This window comes from Phaethon aethereus, assembly GCF_964289735.1.
Source record: "Phaethon aethereus genome assembly, chromosome: 5".
Classification (NCBI taxonomy): Eukaryota; Metazoa; Chordata; class Aves; order Phaethontiformes; family Phaethontidae; genus Phaethon; species Phaethon aethereus.
Window position 1 is genome coordinate 3,625,628 of NC_138579.1, and position 24,223 is coordinate 3,649,850.

General features: G+C 44.1%; 1 protein-coding gene across 1 annotated transcript in view; it reads right to left on the reverse strand.

Moving 5' to 3' along the window:
• MAP4K5 (mitogen-activated protein kinase kinase kinase kinase 5) overlaps window positions 1–22,200 on the reverse strand; it is a gene marked incomplete at both ends in the record, with an annotated part of 67,686 nt that extends 45,486 nt beyond the window's left edge. Inside the window, 2 exons of the mRNA XM_082000950.1 lie at window positions 148–205; window positions 22,093–22,200. Coding sequence (XP_081857076.1) covers window positions 148–205; window positions 22,093–22,200 — 166 coding nt within the window. The remainder of the gene's footprint in view (window positions 1–147; window positions 206–22,092) is intronic.
• Between the last annotated feature and the right edge of the window lie 2,023 nt (window positions 22,201–24,223).

Genomic DNA, 24,223 nt, shown 5'->3' on the forward strand with positions numbered 1-24,223 from the left:
AGTGCTTCCTGTCATCTAACCACTGAAACTACAGAAAAAAAAAACCCCAACACTTCTTTTGTCTGGAGCTTCACAGTCATGTGAAAATAAACATACGAAAAAAATGAAAATGCAATTCAAAAATACAGAAAAGAGTGTAAAACTTACCAGGCTCCAACTTGATTATTTTTACAGCAGCCAGTTCTCCAGTATGAAGATTTCTAGCCTGAAATAAAAGAGGTAAGACATATTTAATTATACTGCAAAGACATCTCATACAGTCTTACAACCCATGAAAAGATATGCTATGATGTTATGTGTTACAAACATGGCATGATGCAATTAGCCAAGAGCAACCTGGGTGAGGATTATCTGGTTTTGGTATTAGCACAGCATCAGCCCCGTTGCAGTTGTGAAGAATTACTAGCAGCTCCTTCCGAGGCTTTAGAAAACCCCAGCTATCTGCCAGCAAATGCCTCTCAAACACCATTTTTAAGGGTTGTTGAAACTGCGAAGTTGCTGCCATCCGTGCTCACTGGGGTGGTACAAAAGCACGACGTGCTGCGACGCGGACTGTCAGAGCACGGAGCACGCAGCGCTCAACCATCCGTCTCGTGGTGCTAAACTCAGCGTGCTCTGAAAGTGGAACTGGTAGGTGGAGGGGCAGGGAGAAGCGCTGTAGATGTAGCACGGATGAGTCACAGCTCCCTGCGAACAACTTAGCTCCAAAAAAAACTCCTTCCAGCAGATCCTGACAGAGGTGAGTCATCCCCACGACACTCAAGAAGAAGGGGTAGGGAGCTCCAGTTAAGCCTTTACAGAACCGTCCTCTCCAGGTACCATCTAAACTTCAAAGTGAGAATTCAGTGCTGGAGGAAAATGTTACAGGAACCTCAGATATAGAAAATTTTAAAAGGGAATTTCATTAACACTTTTAACTCTAGTAAAATGAACTCTAACTCAGTCAGGCAGCATCACCACAGCTAAACTATATTATTTTTGACACGCACCTGATCCAGTTAGGCACTGTGGCATCCCCCTTCTGCTGATTACCTGAAAGTTACAGGAGCCTAAATGCAACTCTTTCATTCTCACCCTAACAAGCATGCAGAGTCTTCTGAACACATGAAATCTGGTTAAGAAGTGGGTTATAGAAAACTGAGGGAAAACTGGGTTATGTGAAATCAATTACTTGCAGTTACTTAAGATGAGGATGCAAAGCAAATTTGCCTCAGTAGACGAAACTGAAAGAAGCCGCTACAGAACAAAACACTCTTTCTCTTGCATATGGACAAGAAGAAGTCTTAATTTAACAACAGGTAAAGCAAGAACTTGAAGGATGAACCCATCAGTTTTGTCAACACTTAGTCAAGCTTCCAAATCAGGAAGGGCTTTCGAGCTGGGGGGGAGAGGAACCAACCAACAATAATTGGCCTTTCAAAGTCCTGTAAATCACAGGACCAAATCACTGAACACAGAAACAGATAGTTATTTGCTAACCACAAAGGAAATCTTTACCACTTTTTGAAGTACCTTCCTACCAGAAGTGTTCTTAGATGACAGCAAAATCATTGGTATCCTTCAACATCCAGAACAAGCATTCATCCAAGCATGGACAAAGGATTAGGACCTCTCCAGTACTGTTACACCTAACACTACCATTATGAAACACAGATGTTCCCGTAAGAGACCAAGCACACACTCTATCTTGGTGAAGCCCGGGAATCTCCACTATCCACTATCCACAAGCGGCTAAGCTGGTCAGATGAAGGAGACTCTATGTTTCCAGATGATCAGTATAATCTCTGAAGTTCAAAAAAGATCATATTCCTTACAGATATTCCTTGTCTGTATAAGCAATAACTGACACTGCTACTGTTACGCTGAAGCCTGAAGGAATGGATGTAGTCTGCCAAAGGTCTATGGTGCCCAGATTGCTTGGCAGGGACTTGAAGGATCAGACCAGAGGAGATCATTACAATTACTGGCTCTCAGCTCTCGCACACAACAGGCCACCAGAGCTTCACCAAATTGTGTCCTGCTGCTATCCAATATTACCATTAAGTTTTTGTATATAATCGGTAGCCTGGACACAGACTATTTCAGGTTTCAACCATCGAACTTTGTCTTCTGGAACGGAAAGCTTTCCACCAGGTTGATATTTATGAACTAAACACATCAAGTTTTCTGAGCCACACGCCCTAAGACTGGTTTTCTGGTCCTATAGTTTAATCCTCCAACCGAACACATTCTCAAATTGATTTCACCAGGACCACACATGCTACTTCTATCACACCAGCATCAAATGCAAAAATGCTGAGTATTACCCCATCCTTAATATCCTTGTCTGGATGCTTACAAATACAGAAACTGTATTAGATCTTAAGTCTAGACAGTCTTACTGCAACAATGCAGCAAATTACCCAAACTGCTTCCCAAAAAACGTCACCTGCCCGCAAATGTGACTGATGGCTTTTGTTCCTTTGTCTTGGATTGCACCAGCTTTACATGGGTACACACATCTCTCTGCTGTCACTTGTGTTTTTTAAACTTGTCTCTTCCATACCTTTCTGTCAGCTCAAGACTTGATCAATAATGAATTACTGTTAATCTTGCACATCATTAAAAATGTAAGAAGGCGAGGGCTAAAAACTGGTTCTCCATGGTATACACCTAGATATGAAAACTGTCAAATAAGGTTTCCTCAAATCATTTTGAGACACATTAGTTAAAGAAATTCTCAACTGTCATGGGTGACTACAGTTTGCATCGTTCTACTTTTTCAAAAAGGGTTGTGTAGTATCAAGGAAGTCACAGACAGGAATGTACTATATCAACATTGCTGGCTTTGTGAATCAAACATGAAATTTTACTACAAATTATACTTGACAAAAATGTAAGCTCTCCATAACTTCCCTGATGTGAAGAATTAGTTAATGATCAATTTGTCTTATTGATACACTTCTGCACTGGAGGCGTGGAAATTGAAGTAAAGCTAAGAAATTATAGTTCTCCTATTCATCTTATTCACAATTTTTAAAGCCCAACAGCAATACATCTGCCTCCTTCCCATCCCCCAAAATTTCTTCAGTATTTCAAGCCTTAATTCAAAATTCACTGAAACCAACCAAAGGCCAGGGGAGCTGTTCTCCCCTGCACACCAAGTAATCCAGACCTGCCTAAGCATAGCTGCTGAACTGCTGTTCAGTATTTCATGAGCTATTATTGACACAGCAAGTTTCATTTATATGCATTTATCACATGAAGATGACATATACATTATGAACTTTGATGATCTCTTCTGAGTCCTACTATTTCTAATATTTCAGTCTAATGGAAGATAAAACCTGTTAGATTTCTTATTGTCTTTAATTCTGCTGGCTTTAATTCCTTCAATATGTAAGGAAGTCTCCTAAGAACTCATCTTGACACTAAAGGCAGAAAGACTGAAGCTCAGCGTTTGCACAGCTCCCTCCTGCACTGGAGCCCACATCCCCATCAGCAACATGGTCCGGCTCCCATGTGACAGAAGTGAAGCCCGACTTCCCCGACAGATCAGGGGACTTGCTGCAAGTTTCCCCGAGAGGAAGACAGAGCTTTCGCTATCTGTTAGCATTGATCTTAACTTTATTTAAGGAGATTCAAAACTGAAAATTATGTTCCACGTTACGCAGAATGAAAACTGGAACTCCAGGATTTTGGCAGAAGGATTGCAAAGCTCCACCAGAAAACTTGACCTACACAAGAATGGGACCAGAACAAGGGTGTATTTGAATGAGGCGAGCCACACAGTCAAATTTATTTTGCTCAATGTCATATACAGAGCATATTTACTGAGAAAGAAAAGCTAGGTAATAGTCTTTTGGTCACCTCTTCTTCAGCTGTCCTACAGCCCGCTACAGGATCAGTGACAGCATCCCACTGAACACAGCTCTTCCAGAATATTTTAGCAGCTAAATATTAATACTACAGAACATCACACAGAGCCTGTGTTCAAAATAAAACAAGACACAAGTACTCTTCTTTTTCTGACTATCCCATTGCATAGTGGTAGCAACCTAGGAGATGACATGTCACTAGTCTAATGTGACAGCACAATAATCATTACACTTTTTCCCCCCAGCATATGTCAGCACCAGCCAACGCTACCCAGACTCCCTCAGGCATACACACAGCTGTACCAGAGCAGATTAAAGGTTCCTTTAAACCCATGGTCCTGTCTCAAACAGTGGATGCTTTAGAAAGTGGTTAAGGGCTGAGCAAGCAAGTGGTGACACTTTCCTGATGCACCCTCAATAGAGATCTGCATGGTGCCTTCTGCAACATGGACTAGCTGCAGACAGAGCCTGCGTCAGGCTGTTCATCCTGGAGCAACACACGTTCTTCCAACCTAGGCACAACGTCAATGCTGTGACCCAATGCCACACTCAAAAATGAGAGCTGCACTATTAGTAAGGCTGGGGTTTTGGGGAGTTGGGAGAGTTTCACGATATTACACACAAAAAATCATCGGGTTTTCCCACCAAGACTTAACTTTCTTCTCAGAACTGCATCAAAAAGCTGTTGTGGGACAGTGGAACCCACCAAGACACTCGTGGTGATCCTGGTGTGCGATGCTTCCCACCACACATGCAAACAATGCACGTGAGAAAACACATTTTGGGTAGGACACTTTCTGTAGCTAATGACCAGAAATAACACAGAAAACTGGTTTCAGAACCAGTTATGCGCACTGCAGTTTTGTTTAATTCATTTTTAAGAGTGCAAGCCAAACAGTTCCACCTCAGGGGGCCCACAGTACTAAGCTGTGTGAGATGGTAAAAAATTGGAGAATCATTTCACTTGGACATCTGAATACAAGTTTATGTGCTCAGTCTCCTTGTCCAACCACTTTCTCCTTCAACACTGAGGAAGGGAAGGGCAAGATTCAGACAGCAATATCACTCTCACAGCCTCCAAATTAGCATTTTCAATTTCCATGGTGAAATCCCCTCCTCACCCCAGTGTCGTCGTCTGATATCCAGCCTTGGATCAACAGCCCAATTCACCAGAAGAGCCGTTTGTTCAACCATGTCTTCATTTAATCTAATCATAATTGCAGCTCCTGTGGCAACCCTCCCACGTATCTCCAACCTTATTCATTCCTTGCCAAGGTTCACTCATCAGTGACCACAACATTTTGCTGTCTCAAACGCTGCCTGCTTCTCCTCAGTTACTGCATATAGTTTCAAAAGGTACCCTTATCTCCCGCCCAGCAACTGAACTATAAGTTTCTCATCTGCTTTCTAGTTTCTGACCTCTTACACTTTATAACTCTTAAACTGCTCTATGTGGTTTTGAAATTCCCATTACACTGCATTGTTCTTTCCATCTCTCACAGTATCATCAGACCAACCCTTGAATTCACCTACCTATGTCTCTGAATTCACATCTACCACTGCCTAAAGCTCTCAGCCAACTAAGGCAACCCAAAGAAATGTCTCTCACCTAGGCTGCCCTAAATCCACGAAAACAGATTCCTTTCTTACACACAGGAAGCACAGCAGGTATTTCAGTTGTGATTAAAAAAAAGAGAATCCAAAATATTACAGGCATTAGGGGAATAAGAAAAGATACCTGGTGCAGGGTACCTGAACAAACCAAGACTACTGCATGTATGTACCAGAAGGCAGGGGCACAGAGACCTTGAAACAGTGGACGGGATCTTGAAGATGCCACCACAACCAGCCCACCTGTGGAGTAAAACTTCATCGAGCAATTGCCACAGCTTGGCACAACCACCAGACCCTTCAGCAGAACTTCGATTTGGGCTTCACTTCGTGGTGTAGTATCCCTCTCCCATATGATACAAATGCTCCCATGAACATGTCACATCTTGTATGCAGCCCTGCTTCAATTTTTTATCCTACGCTCAAACTGGTCACACATAGAGATGAGACATTTCTGCAAAGGACTTATTTCTCAAGATGAGGCCCCTGATCCCTCACTGCTGTTCCCAGCACACAAGAAGAAACCCTCAAGACCAACTCCAGGGTCTGGAGGTCTCCTGCTACGCTGCAGCCTCAACAGAGATCTGCCACAAAGGACAGCAAGTCCTCATGGGGCCTCTGTAACTTTAACGACAATAAGTTTGGGGGGTTTCATCATTTGCTTGGGGTTTTTTGTGAACACACAAACAAACATCCATAAAAGTCAGTACCCAAGAGGCAATATTAAGAAATCCAACAGGAACTGCCAGACTGGATTAGGTTTCTGCTCTGACCAGTTTACTATTTATCCCTCAAGTGAGCGGCAAGTGATGTGTTAGAGAAGAATTTGATCTTGGTGGATGGTGACCTACGGGTCTGTAACAGAATTTGAATTATGTCCTAATGCAGAAGTTCAAATAAGTGTTCCTAGTGTTTATCATAATTAACTATACAGTTTTGCTTACTCTTATGAAATCAGTCTGTCAGGTTTTAAAAATGCTTTGTAAATAGAGCTGGAAAACTATCAAGCAGCTAAAGAAAAGAACAGCAACGCTGGACATACTCTTAATGAATGGAAAGGAGAGGCTTGTACTTCTGAAACACCATCTCTTTACCAGCTGAGTTTAACATCCAGACCATAGAGCTGGGGATTCACAAAAAGTCACTACGTAGCCAGAAAGCTTCTCAGAAAACCCAGCTTAAAAGGAACAGGAGTTAATCCCCATTGTGTGAGCCGAGAGCTGTTGTCCTTCACAAGAGAAGGATACCCCAACCTTTTGCAGTCCTGTACATTAGGAAAGCACTTCTGTAAAAGAAACCACACTCTCTGAAAGCTCTGAGAAAAAATTTCCCTGAAAATTTGCAGGTAAAGCTTAACCCAAGCAGAGAGGCCAGTTCTGAGAGCTCGCTGCTGAACATGACCTCCTGAAATGCTCACCTGACCAGCACCCTGCTCGGAGCAGGAGAGCACGAGGCTGCCATTTGCTCAGCGCAGATCCAGACCTTGGTGTCAGGACGGTGCACAAGCTGGAGAATCACCTGTACAGGCCACCGAGTGGCTGCAGAGCTCCTCTGCCTGGGCTCCAGCCAAAACCAGCAGCTCCCACTATCGCTTTCCAGTTTTACACTGAGTAGAGGGAGTGCTGGTTCCTGTCCCAGTACCAGGCAGCACACCCTGGTATATATATACACACGTATCTATAACATATACAACCCATATATTTTTTTCCTGCATTCCCCTGTATCTTACCTCCTAGATGGGTGCAGGTACTAAACCCACGCAGGTGCAATTATTGCAGTTCTGAGGGGACTTTTTTTCCTCCTGTTTTCTTTTATATAAAACAAAACAAGGAAAACCAACCTAAAATTCCCCACGGGCCCATCCTGAGAAAACCTAAACAGAGTACTGGAGGGAATAAAAGCCCCCTTACTCAGTGCTGAGTGCATCTCCGTAACAGATGCCGAACACATTTTTCTCCTTCACACAGGAAGGCTGATGGACAGATTAAAAATGTAGAAGGAGGAACAAAAGAGGAAAGCTTAAAAAAATTTGAAATATTAATGCAAATCTTACTGAATGGCTGTGATTTCTGCCAGACGGAAACAACTGCCTCTCCCACCCTGAGTCCTCGCAACGCTCCATCCATCACCCAAGGAGTGCCAGGACAGCTCACACGTGAGGCAGACGTCCAGCTGGTCTTTGCTGCTGGAAAAAGACATCTAACAGCAATTTCTAATTTTCAGGGCTCTTGCTCTTTTAGGAGGCACAAACATCCAGAGGCAACTGTTCACCCGCAATCTTCCAGCTGGATTTCTGAGATGGAGAGCAGTACCAGGCTCCTTTACAGCGAACGGCACAGAGGCTTTCAGAAGCCATTTCCCTAACAGAGACTTTAAGGTTCAATTCACTAAAAGAGAACTATCTCTTACCACTGTTACTATTTTTGGGGATAAACCAAAAATAAAGATTCACTGACCAATTTTACTTTCTATACGTGTTGCTGAATTTCTTGTGTCAGCTAGTTTATCCTGCAGCAGCACTACTAAAAGAGCCATCGCTTTGGATATCAGAGCTGAACACTGTACAAAGACAAATATTGATTTTGTGGGTGCTCTCCCGATGGACACTGCCCCAGCACAAAGCAGGAGGCAAACATCCTAGCTGTCACTCCCTATTTCCGCATTTACAGCACCTGCAGTTTCCCTTATTGAAGGGGCAGAACCCAGAATACACAGAAGTACCAGGGTTTAAATAAATTCCATGTTAAAACCTGAAACCCAACGCAGCAAGATCTGCGAGTGGCACTCCTGAGCACAGCTATAATGCAAATAAGGCTTAAATGTATTTACTTTTACTGGCAGTAGGTGAAATTTAGATAATACATCTCTTGCAGAGAGAATTGGGAGGAGGGGAACCTACCTTTCACTAACAGACTTCTGACACTTTCTTACTCAAGGCCAATTAACTCAAGCAATAAGGGATTAAAAGCTCATTAACGATGTTAGGCCAAGTCCTTTTATTCCAGCACAGAAAACCAGACTAAGGATTTGTATAAGCAAAGTGGCTTTGCACATCTCAGCAGCCACTAAAACATTTAATTCTCATTCCTAGCAATAACTACTGAAGGACAAAGACCTACAGCAATAAGGGTAACAATAATAACAAGGCAAAGATCAGTGCACATCTTAACAACATTTATTTAGGGGAAAAAATAACAAAAAAAAGTCAGCTTTATGCTTCAAAGTAGAGGTTGGTTATTCTCCTATGAAATTTTCTTGGCAGATCATCCTTTGCAAAATATTTGGCATGATCCTTCCAAAATTGGAAATTTAAAGGTAGAAACAGGCACTGACCACAAAAGTACTATTTAGCAACTAATGCAGCACAAAAGATACAAACTAATACCACATGAGAAAAAACAAAAATGGCCCAATTTTGACTCCGTTGGACAAGAAAACCAAAACAGAAAAGAACCTTTTCAAGTTACAACTATGTGCACCAGATTGTTTTGAAAAGCTACTAGAAATAGCTCACTTGCCTGAGAAATGATATACATTTTTGAACATAAGATCACACAAATCAAAGAATGACCATGAAGCTGCTAATACACTTAAAATTGAGCAGATGCATAACAGCTTTATTAGCCAGGGTATAAAACAGGGGAGAGAAAAAGAAAAAGGAAAAAAGATACCTTCAAAGACATTACTAGACTACAGAGATGGATTTTAAAAGGGTTTATTCACCACAAGATACGAAGAATAAATGTAACAATTTTATTTTATTCCTACACTGAATGCATAGATCACAACAAGAAAAACAGCTCATGGTATTGTGGACTACAAATTGAAGTAATACTAAAAAATTACATATTTTATTAGCTGCAGGGGAATTTATTTATTCCTTAAAGATGAAAGAACTAAGAGATGGATCAACCAAAATATTCAAAGAAAAGCACCTACATCTCTTCCTTTCACTGAAAAGAAAAATCAAGGAGTCGATCAGATACAACGCTCAGTCTCCTAACATCCCTACCAAGTCAAGACAGCACTATTAACCCCACTTCGTGCAAAAGGAAGACACCAACTTTTTTTATGTCAGAGAAGCTATGAAGGACTTATGCTTATTTGTACATAACAAGGATAGAACCCCTAAGCAACATGTCATAGTCACGCAGGAAATCCATGACTAGTATCCAAAGCACCGGACCATGCTTTCCCATCACAACAAGGAATCTGGCTTTCTAGGCAGGCAGGAAAAAGAAGTTTCTGAAGGAAAAGACTTGGTTTGGGGTTTTTTTTGGCTTGTTTGTTTGTGGTTGTTTTGTTGGTGTTGGGGTTTTTTTCTAATTAAACCACTCGTGTTGCATTAGAGAATTTTAAAGCCATTACTTTACTTTTTTAACACTAAAAAGGAGGAGATATTTTACTGCTTTGCTTTGTAACCATGAGTTAACACACAGTAAGAAATGTCCCTTCAGAAAGGCAGAACTGAGGAACTGTCATTGGTATTTTAAAGACGAGAAGAAACTGCAAGTCCGAGACTGCAACTCTTAAACCATCATTATCTGCATGCAGCTTCCTAAAACACCAGAAATACTGTCGGACATATTTTCAGATTAGTCAGAACAAAATATCCAAGTGTAGCATTTTGTTGGGGTGGGTTGTTCGTGTTATTGAAGCTATTTTGCCTAGAATTGCAGTACTTCGTGCTGTAACTGAGCCATGTACACAAGCTCTTTTTAACTATGGAGCGTTTGGGCAAACCCATCTAACTTTTTGTGTCACTGTGGTACCAAGCCTTCCAAACCCAGGGTACAAATCCGTATCGATTCCTTTTCCTTATTATAACTTATTTGAGAGCATCTAGAGAGGTGCAGGTGAAAACTCTAACTCCAACAAAGCTGTTCAGCAATTGCCTCCTTAAAATTTCAATGCCTCAGAGATGAACTCACAGTTACAAAACTAAAAGGAATAGGCCATAAAGTTATTTTCATGAAGAAAATAGGCCTGGGTGTTTTGTTCTTTGTTGTTGTTACTGTTAAATAAAACAGCGACCAGAATAGAAAGAATTAATAAAAAAACAGCTGTGTAAATCAAAGAAGTTAAAAGAAAATTAGTTCAAAATAGGAGCAGGGAGATTCTTCTTCTGTAAGCTTTGGTTTGCACCTGTACTACATCAATTGTTACCTTCTTGGGGTGGGAGATGGTTAAGATATAATGATTTCCCTCTCAATTTAATTTGTGTATGTGTGTAGCATACTACAGTGTGCCTGCCTCTTTCTGACTACTGGGACTGTAGCACTGCTCAGCTGTTTCTACTAGAATAAACCCCAATATTTATTTACAATCTTAATTTCGTATTTTATGATGATCAGTAATATTTCTAGTTCGGTAGGCAATTCAAAATCACAGGCTGGAATTCTGCTGAAATAAACAGAAATGACATTTTAGTACATTTTTTAGTGAGGAAATTTAGAACTTTTAAATGTGCCAGATACATGAGAAAGGTTAAGTATAAAAAAATGCTTTGCACTTACACTGATTAAGTAAAGAGAGCAAATATGCTGCCATTTCATTACAGATTATATCTTTCATGATTTTAGAGCTATCTTAACCTCTCACATCTTATTTTTAGCCAGAATGGAGGAAAGAAAAGAAACTTTTTTGATTTTTTAATTGTTTTCTCAATTTTGACTGAGCCACTCATTTAAATCACATAACATGAAAAGAGGAGATACATTTTTTCTACAGCTTAATCTACAGTTTTCAAACATGGGTTTCACTTCAGTAGCCTGGTTTCAGGCATGTGGCCAGTGACACCCCCACTTTACTGGTTCAGTTGTCTTTAAAACATGGACTGAAACATGCTGCTCGAATAATATGCGTGCTACAGAAATTATAGCAGTAAATTAGGCTTGATGATTTAACTGTCATTTTAAAGAAATAATTTTTTTCTTTTCAATTTTAATATACTAGAGAACATCCTCCATCTCACCTTATTCCTCTTTGTTTCTAAATATTCTAACCCACCTTTGCTTGATCCCTGGTGGACCCCCGAGGCTGTTTAGGCAATGCCCCTCCATCCTATGAAGCTGCTTAGCCTGACAATCTGCTCTCCAACTCTGCAAAAGCCTGCAGTTCCCACCCCCGATTAAATTTAATCCTCTCCCTTCACCAGCTGTGTGGATTTTCTGTGGACCAGTCTTCCTGAGCTAGACACCACTAAGGAATGTGTTTGACAAAGCTGGAGGAAATCATGAGAGCGAGTCCAAGGAACGCTGCGCAGCCCGGCTGCTTCCCCGTTCCTACAACCACCCCTCAGCTCACAAGCATCCTCTGCTCTAGAAAGCAACATATACAAGATTCCCTCTTAGCATGAAGTTGTAACACCTAAAGGCTAATTCAGCTGCCCCATGCATTCAGTCCTCAGCATCCTTCTTGTCCTAGGAACTGCTCTGTTGTAGATTTGATGATCTGCACACCCGCTTAGCAGAAAGGAGCAAGCCACAGGACCTCCAAGAGGTAAAACATTGACCCCTGAGTTTTTTCTTATGTAAGACAGCAGCCAAAATGCAGAGAACAAATGAAAAAGCAGTCCTCTAAATCAAAATAGATTACAGCCACATCCTTAAGTAGAAACCCTAAACTGTCACATGTAACATCACATGTACTATAAGGTCTCTGCAAGACATGATACATCCCGCAAGTATATTCCACCTGCAGCAAGCTTAAGATGTCGTTATTGCCCTTCTCTGCGTGCAAACAGCGGAGACTGAACTCAGCAATGAAAGGGCAACTACACGGGGAACACACGCAAATTCTACTCCAAGCTTCGGAAAGCTTCCTGTAGCTAAATAAAATGATACACGCCGATGAAGTAATGAAAGCAGAAACCATGAGAGAGTAGGAAGGGCCAAAGCCATAACGTCCGGATGAACTCAACACCCACTGAGACCGCACCCCAGGGAAAGATAAAGCTGATAAGGGAAGAGCTGGGCACCACACCTCCCTCCCGGCAAACCAAGCGCAGCTGGCAGGCAGCATCTCACACACTCTCCACACGCTGCCGCTCGGAGAAACACAGGCAACAACTGCTTCGCCTCTTTCAGAATTTCACCATATCATGCTTTCGTGGAGAAAAGCCAGAGTCTGCCTGTCCTCCTCCTCCTCCTCCACCCCTACAGGAGCTAACTTTGCTGCTCAAGCCAGCACAGTCAGTCCATACTCAAGACATCCCACTGCAGGATTTAGACAAACCTCGACACCCACAGAATGAGGAAAAGGAAAAATTTATGTTCACGTACCCTAAACAGGCAATTGGTTGTCACTGCTGAAGTGATAGCAGATCATAAAACGTTCTCAAGATCTCCCTACCCATCCTCATAACTCCCTTTCTCCCCAGTTTGATACTGTAACCCAAATTTAAAAACAGACTCTCTAGACACTGTTTTGGCAAAGTCTAAAAGGTACTGTGTTAATCAAAAAGTCAGTCATGCCTCTTCACAATTAACCAAGGAGCAGAGGATCAGCGCTCAAACAGTGCTTTAAATTTGAATGCAGACATGCCTGACAAAACAAAACAGCACTATCAGAAACTGCTTATCCTGTCCAACTACTGACCCAGATTCCTCCCTAAATATCATGCTGGTGAAGGTATTTTGACTATGCAGATACACTCCATCCAGCCTCAGAAATCCTCAGTCCTCGTGAGCAGCTAACGCTCCAAAAGCGATGCCCATGTAGCTGAGCCTAGTTCAGTTGCCTCCCTCCATGTATCGTACCATTATCCTCTCCCCTGCAATGGGAATTGTTCTCCTAATGCAGGAGGCATTTAAAATAGCAACACAAAAACAGTTTTAAATGAAAAGAGATCTCAGCTGTTTAAAAGAATCTATCATTATATTTAAATTTAACCACCCCCTCTGACAGACAATACAACTGTGAATACCTGCAAGTGATACATCAAATACTCTCACTTACCCCACTGTAGACCAAGTGCATCAAAAGAAAAATTTCAGCTGCTGCTGTTTTCAAATGCCTCATAAATACCTGAAGCTATTAATCACTGCAAAGCAATGAACACTCATCAGGCATTGCTTCCTGTAAAATTTTAATTCTTCAAGTTTTATCAAGACAAAGTACATCTATAAAAGATGGTATGGCTGCACCTTCATTCTTTCTACCTATCATTTTTATATTTCCGTGCCTATGAATCATAGGATAGTTTGGGTTGGAAGGCACCTTTAAAGGTGGACCATCACATTAAATGTAAGAAGAAACGATGCCTTTAATGCCGCGCAGGAAAGAGCTAGACAAAGCTCAAGAATGATTTCTTACCAATAAGCCAACAGAGTCCCCCCTGCAATGACCTCTTCACTCTCTGAAAAGAAGCAGCACCTGCCTTTCTGGAATGTCTCAAAATTCACATTTCAACTGACTACAAATCCAGCTGTTCACACCAACCTAAAAATATGTTTCATTCCACTTTCTGGAAATGTCCATCCAAATCTTCCTCACCTCTGTGAAAATACAAACCTTCTATACACTATATTCATGTGGAGCACACAAAAATGGACTTGGGAGAAGAGTAATTCCAACACGCCAAAATACCAAATATGGCATTAAAGATGCTGTTTTGACAGATTGGTTCAGTAAATGCAGCAGTTCCGACCACTGGGACTGCAGGTCAGCTCAAAGCTCTGAGGGATATCCCTGACTGCATCTTGCATGATCTTTATACTGTCTTCAGGAGCAGAGAAGTCAGCAGAAACACACAGAGCAACACACAGGATAGCAGACGAGGGAAAAGTACTGGAAGAGGCTGCAGGCTACGGCTTTGGAACAAAAGCCTTGGCACTTGTTCTCCCTCTGTTGCAACAAATTTCAGATTTTTTTTACTGCCTGCTCATGATGTGCTGACCAGCGCCTGCTCAAGCCATGTATTAACGTCCCGCAGTTGCAAAAGCGAGCAACTTTGAGAGATGTGCGATGCTAAATGCACTAGTCCCATAATCCGACTACCTCCTGACACAGCGGAGAAGAACATGCCATCCTGTGCCTCACGGCCCTGCTAGTGGTCAGTGACTCAGAGATAAGATGTCAGCCCTTCCCCTAATGCCCCCCCCCCAATGTTTCCATGTAAGCAATTCCCCTCTTGAATCCCTTTCCTTGGGATTTGACAGGGGCAGGATGGAAACAGCACCCACGAAACATACGGCCTGACCTCTGGTCCCGACTGAAGGGGAAGCCAGGAAGCAATTCCTTTGCTCATCCTCCCGCGTGCTCTTTTCACCAAAAGAGTGCGAGAGCTCCAGAGATGCGGTCAAGCTGCAGCTTCTCGGTTTTCCATCCGCCACGGGGGAAGCTTTGGCTCTTTCAGCAGCTGAGAAGGTTCTCGCAGTCACTATCCACCGTGCTGGATAAAATGAATTACTCTAACGCTTGGGGGAAGGAATTTAGAAAGCTGAAGAGCAGAATGGAAACCTCTCTGTACCAAACACTGAAATTTTCCCCCAAACAATCGAGGAAGGGAGAGCAGTTTATCCAGCCTCTGTACAGGAGGAGGTCCCCACAGCTCAGACCTTCACGTGATGGAGACATTTCCTGCTGGCCAGCTGCAGGGGAATGCATGAGCAGGCAGGTCTGGGTCTCAAAATTATCCAGCAGATGAAGATACTGATTTGGCAGAGCTGGTTAGATTGGGAACAGAGTTAAAAGGCATCTGACTATCAGTGGGGTTGCTCTACTATTTTGATAAACAGAAGGGACACCAGTTTTTCAGACAAGCCACTCTTGAACAGATTCCCTAAACGAGACAAGGGAAAGGGGGTGGGATATGCCCAATATATAATGCTGTATGGTACTGCCTGTGTAAACATGCTCTCCAGTCTAGCAAACCACAGCTTGGAGAAAAACGTGGTGGTACGTAATATAGAAACCCCTTCACTATAATTAGACAAATTGAGTCAGGCTGTCAGAAAGATTACTCTTTCAAGATTACTTGGTGAGGCCAAATGGGAAGTTCAGATAAATGATCTGCAATACCTCTTCCGTAGGTACGCGCTGCAAGGAGATTCAGGGAAGGCCTGGTGGAATAAATTGCCTTTTGCTATTTTTCAACTACTGTCAGTGTCACATCTGCCTTATTTACTTACTCCCATTAAAAGCAAGGTAGCATCTGGTTTTATAGATCACAAATGCAAAATCTTGAACAAAATACCCTGCCCTTCTCATTGACTATTACGGGAATCCCAGAATGCACTCAGGACCACCAAAACTGCCATAAACCACAAATCAAAGGCTGCTGCATCCACTAAACCTTGCCGAGTGCTCTTGCTAGGGATCCTTCAGAAATTGGGTAAGAACTATTCTAACTTCTTGAAGAAATATAAAATCTTAAATCCTAACAAAATGGCAAAGCGTGAGAAAGTCTTGGCAATCTAAAATGCAAGGCACTGAGGTTGCCTTGAGTTGATGAACAACTTTTATGGAGACCTACCCATTTTGCATTGTTCTCAAATAGAATTACCTTGGGTTGATGATGCCTCTTCTTTTCAATCACAGCCATAACCAAGAATCCAGGTGCCAAACATGAACAAAGGTAGCAAGCGTATTTGTTTTTCCAGCTGCAGAGTGGACGGACAGTTGCTGGTGTCAGCAAAATATGCTGGCAAACTTTGTTATGGCCTTGCTAACAGAAAGAGCTACTCTCTGACATGGATGATCTGCATACTTTTACCACGTACCTCTCCTGATGGAAGTGGGAATCACTCAGATACCTCATGCTATAAATCTTGGATGCATTCAAAGTTATCCAAACACACTGGCAATTAAAATGACCATTGCATCTTCTGGAGACAAAGACGAAGTAGCTACTGGTATGCAAATGTTCTGATCTTGGGTCTGTTCTTCCTTCTCAGAGATTCCCTTTGCTGTTGGGGGGGTGTGTAGTATGTGTGTTTCGAAGGGGATGCATGAACTGCACTAATCACTTCCTCAGAATGGATATCTCGCATTGAACTGGAGCTCTGCGGTGGAAGGTGGAAAAGGCACAGCTCATATAAAGCACCTCTTGTGCTTGAGACTGGTGTCCAAAAATGTGTGCAGCACGCAGGGAACCAAAGAACATGCCTTGATTAACTCCCTCCTGTGTGAGCCCACAAGACACAGCCTCCCTCACCGATAGCAAAATGTGTCCTGAAGGATGAGTACTGGACAGTAATACCACAACTAAAGACTGCACCAGAGACAAAGCTGGTACCAACAGGTATTAAACTCAACAGAACAGACTCTCAGTTCCTCCTTGGCTTCAGAAACGCTGGGTACCGCCTTGGTATTAACTGATGGAAGTACACTAAAAAGTTGCTACCACTCTTTCTTCGGCTCCTCTGAGGACCTAACCAGGGAGGACAACTCTCTTCAAAAGAGCTGAAAAAGAAATCAGACCTTATTTTTAAGATTTCAGAGACTACCTGCTTTTGAAAGCAAGAGACAGGGAGAACAGACATGGAGAGAAACACTCTGGTCCCACCACATAACTTACCATTAACAGAAAACACGAGCAACAGGCAGTAATATTTAAAGCCAAACAGATTTGAATGTTCCACAACAAAGACCAAATGCTTAATAAGGAAAAAAAAAATACAAAGATTACAAAAGGAAAAGCAAGGGCTTCCCCGCAGCTCCTGAACAGAGAGTGTCAATAAGCCACTGAGCATCTTGGTTCTCAGCGATATATATATTCTACTGACTGCATCCTAAAAGAAAAGCATGCAATTTCCCAGAAAAGAAACTCCTTAGCAGCATGAAGAAACTCAACAGCACTGGTTCAATGCCATTCTAAACACCCTTTTCATGGAGAAAGAAGAGTACACAGAACTCAGGCATGGCTACAGCGAACACTGCTAACCAGAAGGCTTTGATGTGGAGAGGAAAAGTGGAATCCCTCGATGTGACAGATGGTTTACGGTAATTTATATGTGTAAGCAATGTATATTCACCAGGGACAGAAGTGCTGAATCAGGGATGGCCATCGCAATTGGTCTGTAGCTGTCAAAACATACTTGTATAAAGTTGGGAGTATGTCATTAAAAACTATCACAACCATAACCGTGCTCTGGTATTAAAACAAAGCCTTAATACTCCATTCTTAACCTGTTGACTTTAATAGTAGAGCGCTTTAACCGGTAAGTTCTCATGATCTGCGAAATTAGACTGACACTAACAATTATTTTCAAAATATCAAATACAGGTTCTCAACAGCCTTTGACTGCAACAGGAATTACATGTTCTCCAGAGCTCTGAGAATAAGGCACTGACCACACAAGCAGGGCTGAAACGTGACTCAAACTGGACAGAGTCCCACTTTTACAGCAACCTTAAAAAAACCCTATGATTTATAAAAAACAAACGTATTTGAGCAAAAGTGTCTCTGTCTGCCGCGATCCAATTTCATTGCTCAGTATTTTTCTGCTGCAGTGATGAGTGAAATAACAGTACAGGTTTATTCTAAGTTAATGCCTTTATCTGGTGCAGGAGATTAAAAAAAAAACAAACCAACCCCAAGAGAATAAAAGAGACTGAGCAGGTGACTCAAGAAGGAATGAAATTTCCATGATATTTAATACAAATGTGTCTCTTGTTTACAGATAGTTTCTCCTATTAATTTGGTACATTGCTCTCCCCCTGTGCCTACTTTTAAAAGAAAGCTACTGTAGCACTGTTCACAATCCTGCTTGGAAAAACCAAAACAAGACAGCTTTAGAACTGCTGCACAAGATCATATTTGATCATCGCCTCTCAGTGAGGACAGACATGCAGCTATTCATCCCACAAAAGCAGCCTGCAGAGGGTGCTGGGCTGAGCAAATACATGGTCTTTCAAGCTCAGCTGCCAAACAAGAGCATTCAAAAAGGACAGTCTACATAAACCATCCTTTTGTTCCCCTTCTGCAAAATCAAAGATGAGTTAAAACTCTATTTGGGGCACTTGCGTTAAAATCCACAAAAAGCCAAGCCTCGTGTAATTGGGAGAGGGAGACAGAGGAGGTAGTAGTGGGTATAAGGCTTTTGTTCCCCAGCAGAGTCAACAGGCTGATGGTGAAGGCACTCACACATGCAGAAGACTTTAAATTCTTTTTTAAGTGCAAGGGGTGGCAACCCAGCGCATCTCACCATGACTCGGGGTGTTCTTTCCCCTAAATCTCTCCACCAAATCTATTCTGAGTCATTAATAAATACTCAAATAAAAAGCCCATGCAGGAAATTCAAGTAAGATACCGCTAAGTAAATTATCGCCCTAATACAAGGGTTGTTTTCTAAGTCCCTTCAGGGCACCGACACCTACAAATACATATAACCTAATGACTTGATGTTCTGATGCAGTCGAATCCTGCAAGCTAACAAAAACAGGCCAGTGTCACACTATTCCAAGTACTTCCAGAAAACATCATGGACTGCAGAAACACGTATTTATAGAGCTGATGATGTGAACTTGTTATCAAAACTATATAAACAAATTAGACTACAAGGCCCTACTGAAAGCTGCAGGTTCACCGACCGGTCGCGCTGGCATGAAAACCCATCCTGGGAAACATCTAACCACACTATGGGATTTATCTGGGATGGGATCCGATGGGCTACTTCCTAGTGCTGGAGATTAAATTCCATTTACAGTTTCTAGCGGCTCTTTAATTTTCTGCCCTGAAACACCAGACAACAGGATGGTTTCTGCATTAACTACACACACACCCCATCTATTTCAGCATGATCATGCAGATGGAGGAAACAAACATACATTATTTTTAAATACTGCTTTGAGACTTTAATGTATATGACCAAGGAAGGCAAACAGAAACCTTGCCAGGGAAGCCAAATTAAAACCTCACTCTTGTAGACCTTGCCTTTGCAAGGTTAAGGTATACAATGCTAAGGATGCTAACAGAGAGTGGGGACAAAAAACAACTTAATAATAAGTTCCAGTGAGTACCCCATCTTCGTTATTACAGCCTCTTTCAGAAGTCAGCAATTTAAGATAATTTGATACAATGCTTCAAGAAAAAAATTATTCCAATGGATTAGAATTGGCTTAACAGTAATATCGTCTATTAAAAAGAAAAAAAAGCTTTCCCAACACAGATGAGACAACTAACACTTTAGGATTGTAATGGAAAGTGTACTTTCAGGACTGATAGACCCAAACTTGGATCTACTTACACTGTGAATAGATAAAAAAATAGTTTATTTATGGATTGTTTCTCACCCACCCTGAAACACATTTTTTGGGGGGAAAAAAAATTAAACCAACATTAACAATCCTGTACTTACGAGCAACCCTACAATCAACCATTGTGTGCCATGTGACAAACGAGAAAAAAAGAACAACCACAAACACTAAGAAAACACATTTCAGTTTTTAAGCTTCCATAGTAGTAATGAAATGCAACGTGTGTAGGAGATTTTTAGAACGGCCTTAAATATTGTTCTGTAACCTAATAGTGAACACAAATATTTGCTTAACCTCCGCCTTCAACAACCAAAACAGAACCAATTACTCTAAAAGCTACCAAATGCCCCAAGAAGAATTTGAGGCATGAACCACCACCACCAAAAAGCATCTGAGGAAGAGGCAGATCTCCCACAATCAGAAAGGCTGTCTCATTTAGACATCCTAAAAACAACTGTGCTGGAAATGTGCTGGAGACGCTGGTGACTCATTATTAGCAATGGAGCAGAGAAACCACTTGAAAAGGTGAGAGGAAAATTCCATTTTAATTTAAGAGCGCTCTCTAGCAAACCTTGCCCACGCTCTGCAACATAACAACAATCAGATATTCACTAAGAAATGCATTTTATAAACGCTACTGACAGCCCTCAGCAAGCACAAGATGTGCCATCTGTGCTAAAACACTTACCATGGACTAAGAAAAATAAAAGTACAATGTTTATACGTTAAGTCCTTTCAAGAAAAAGTAACCTTAGTTACTTTTAAAATTAACATAACATAAATGACTTTTAAAAGTAAGTTTGCTTTGCATATTTGTCATAACAGCCAGTGCCACCGACTCAGTATTCCCCTGATACAGTTCCTCCCTGTTTGCAGGGCTTTATAAAAACAAAGAGCAAACCAATGACCTAGAAACAAATGTAGGCTCTCAAACTACTTTAAACTCATTAACTTTATACTTGTTTTACACTCATAACAACATCTAAAAAGACAGCCAAAGACTTTGATTTAAATTTGCCAGGTTGCACTATGAGGAGGTTTGGATTTATTCCTATCTGGAACTGTTTCAGGAATAGAAGGCACATTTTTCATAACCCACAGAATGGAAGGGGGGGAGGGTTGTGGGTTTTTGGGTTTTTTTACAGGGAATATGTTTACATGGCACAGAGCAGAGCCATGCATTCAAACCAGCTCCGGAACCGGAAGCTGTATGACATGTCAGCACAGCTCTCCACTAATTACCAGGATAATAAGAAGCAGAATAGTTCTTTTTCCACAAAGAGATGACACTAAAATACTTCTCTGCAACACAACTAGTGATTTCTCATTGTACTATGCAGGCATACCCAAACTAGCTCAAGGTATGAGTTTCGGATTTATGAAACCTGAAATGTCCTTTTAAAGGATTTAGTGCTAGATTCCCCAGCAAAGACATTGACTGATCTGTGCACAGCACTCTAGGAGGGAGGAAAAAAAAAAAAGAAAAAAATAAGGAAGGTAAATATGCACTATGAAAACTTTTTAAAATAACTCCCCGAGGCCGTAAGTAACCATTTCAAAGGGGTGGTGGGAACAAGATCCATCTATAAAACTTCAATTTGAGCATTAGCAAGGAGCCCTCCCCCAACATAAGCAATTACCACTGCCTTTCATGTGGCAGAGTAACACACTTTTTCTTGTACAGTTGGTTGTGTCAAGTCTATTTTAAACACCCTCAACAGCATTTCAAAGTAAAACATCACAGCCGTGCATCCCATGCAGCTGGAAATGCGGGTTGCCAAACACAGGCCAAAAACTTTAAGGCTTTCTTTATAAGCAACCCAAGCCTTCAAGCTGCCGAGCATCCCTGACGTTTGGGGAAGGAGCTCGTATCTCCCAGAGAAGTACGCAGAGAGGAACGCGCCATGCCTACACCTTCTGTTTCCCATGGCGGTGGTTCGGGCAATGGGAGCACCACTACACACCGTTTCAAGAGCATCGACTGGATTTGCAGCACCAACTCTACCGCGAGCGGTAACTCCGTTCCCGCTTCTGAAGAGCTTTAATCTGCTTCTGCCTTTGGCGTGCTATTATTAACCTCAGGGATAAACTTGCGCCCTACTAATCAGGTGCCTTAACTGATGCATTCTGGAAACAGGTACAGCAAACAGATAGCCTCTACCTTCTTTAGCAGTAACGTGGAAAGTATCACCTGCAATATTCACCAATTCAAACCTCCAAGAAATCGGTGAGGGCACCAGTAAGATGGACCCTTCTCCAACGCTGCAAGTCAATGCTTTCAACTAGAAGTGTTAGACGGGGAGGGAGACCTCACGCTTTGCCAGGGATGCCCCGAGTCCACAGGGTTTTCAGGAGCCGCTCTGCCCCGGCCGGTCCCCTGGCACCCTGAGCACAGCCCGGCGCGGCCCTCCACGCCGCTCACCTTGTAGACATCGCCGTAGGTGCCGCTCCCCACCCGCTGGATCAGCTCGTAGTCCTGCTGCGGGTTCCGCCTCAGGATATCCCCGCTCGGCCGCGCCGCCGGCTCCATCTCCAGCCCCGCGCAGCCCCCGCCGGGGGAAGGGGGCAGCGGCCGCTTGTCCTCCTCGCCCCTCCGGCCGGGGATGCTCCTAGCGCGGCAGCCGGCCCATGGCTCCTGCGGCGGAAAGCGCCTGCTGAGGGGGGCTCCCGGGGCGGGCTCCGGGCCGCGGCTGCCGAGACAAAGGCAGGCAGCCGGCGGTTGCCACGGCCGTTTGGAGGCCCGGCGGCGGCTCCCGGGGCTCCGCGGGCCAACGGGGAAGCGCCGAAGCCGGCGGGAGCAACCGCCCCGGCCGCTGTGGGGAGGGAGCTCCCGGCCCGCCGGCGCTGAGCAGGCGCCGCGGCCCGCCCGCCGCCGGCCGGGGCAGCCGCCAGCCCGCCCGCAGCCAGGCCCGCAGCAAGGCCAGGCCGGCTCCTACCTGCGCGCCCACAGCCCTTTGTCCCGCCGGAGAGGGAGCGCCGCCGCCGCCTCCTCTTCCTCCCGCCGCGGTCCCGCTGCACCGCTGCGGTTCCGGCCCCCACGCACGCACCGCCCGACCCAGCCGAGCCGGGTCGGGTCGGGTCGGGACGGGACGGCAACGGGCCTCCGCGACCCCGCAGCGCCACGGCGCGGCCGACGGCACCGGCGCGGCCCGGCCCTCCCCTCGCCTCCCTCCTGCCCGCCCGCCTTCCTCCCCCCGCCCGTGCCGCCGCTCGGCGTTAGTAAAGCCTGTGTCACGATGGCTGCCACCGGGGCTGCCCGCCGCTCTCCCGGCGGCCCTCAGCCGGCGGCGGCCCCGGGCCGGGCCCACAGGCCGCTCAGCCCCGACGGCCCCGCGGCTCTGCCTGGGGATGTGGCGCGGGGGCTCCCCGCGGGCTCTGCGGCTGTGCCCGGTGGAGGCAGGGCCGGGGGCGCAGGTGGGCTCCGCGGCTGAAGGCTCCGCTGCCCGCGCTTGGGGGCACCCACCGTGACCCTCCATAACGGGGATGAGCCTGGGGCTGCCGGGTCGGAAGGGAAGGGACCTTTAGAGGCCATCTAGTGCAACCCCCCTGCCATCAGCAGGAAGATCTTCGACTAGAGCAGGGTGCTCAGAGCCCCATGCAGCCTGACCTGGAGTGGTTCCAGGGATGGGGCATCTACCACCTCTCTGGGCAGCCTGGGCCAGGGTTTCACCACTTTTATGGTCAAAAATTTCTTCCTCAGATCTAGCCTGAATCTGCCCTCTTTTAGTTTAAAACCATTACCCCTTGTCCTGTCGCTACAGGCCCTGATAAAAAGCCTGTCCCCATCTTTCTTCTAAGCCCCCTTTCAGTTCTGGAAGGCTGCAATAAGGTCTCCCCGGAGCCTTCTCTGCTCCAGGCTGAACAACCCCAATTCTCTCAGCCTGTGTTTTCTCACAGGAAAGGGGTTCCACCCCTCTGAGCATGTATGTGGCCTCCTCTGGACCTGCTCCAACACATCCATGTCTTGGCTGTGGAGAGACAAGTCTGGGGGCAGGCATGGCTTTTGGCCTGTGCCCCTTGCTTTGAGGCCGGAGAAAAGCCCCAGCTTGCCTACGCCACATGTATGTTGTATATATTTACATCCGTCTGTATGCTTCTGCCAAACACCAGGATGACCTTTCCATCTTTGATGCCAGAGCTGTTCTACATGTACATCCTAGTAGGGGTTATCACAGCTGCCGTGGCAAAATCCTGCTCTGAGCTGAGCGCCGGAGTCTGACCTGCTCCCAGAGAGGCTCTGAGGTGCGAGAGGAAGAGGAGGAAGAGGAGGAGGAGGAAGATATACCAGCTGGGGGGAAGAGGGACACAGACTAGGTAGGATTCCCCAGGTCAGTGAGTTCCATCCTTTGCAATCTGGACTGCAACCTCACAGCAGCAGCACATAATCTTTTTCATGGGCTAATCAAGCACCATGGTATTTCGTTTTGTGGGCAGCCAGTGCAATGATAGTCACACTAGAATTAACTCAGACTTGTTGGGACTTGCCTCCTTGGGCTCCTAAAGTCAAAAAAGCTTCTTTGGAACTGCGAGATGGAAAGTATTCTGTATCTGCC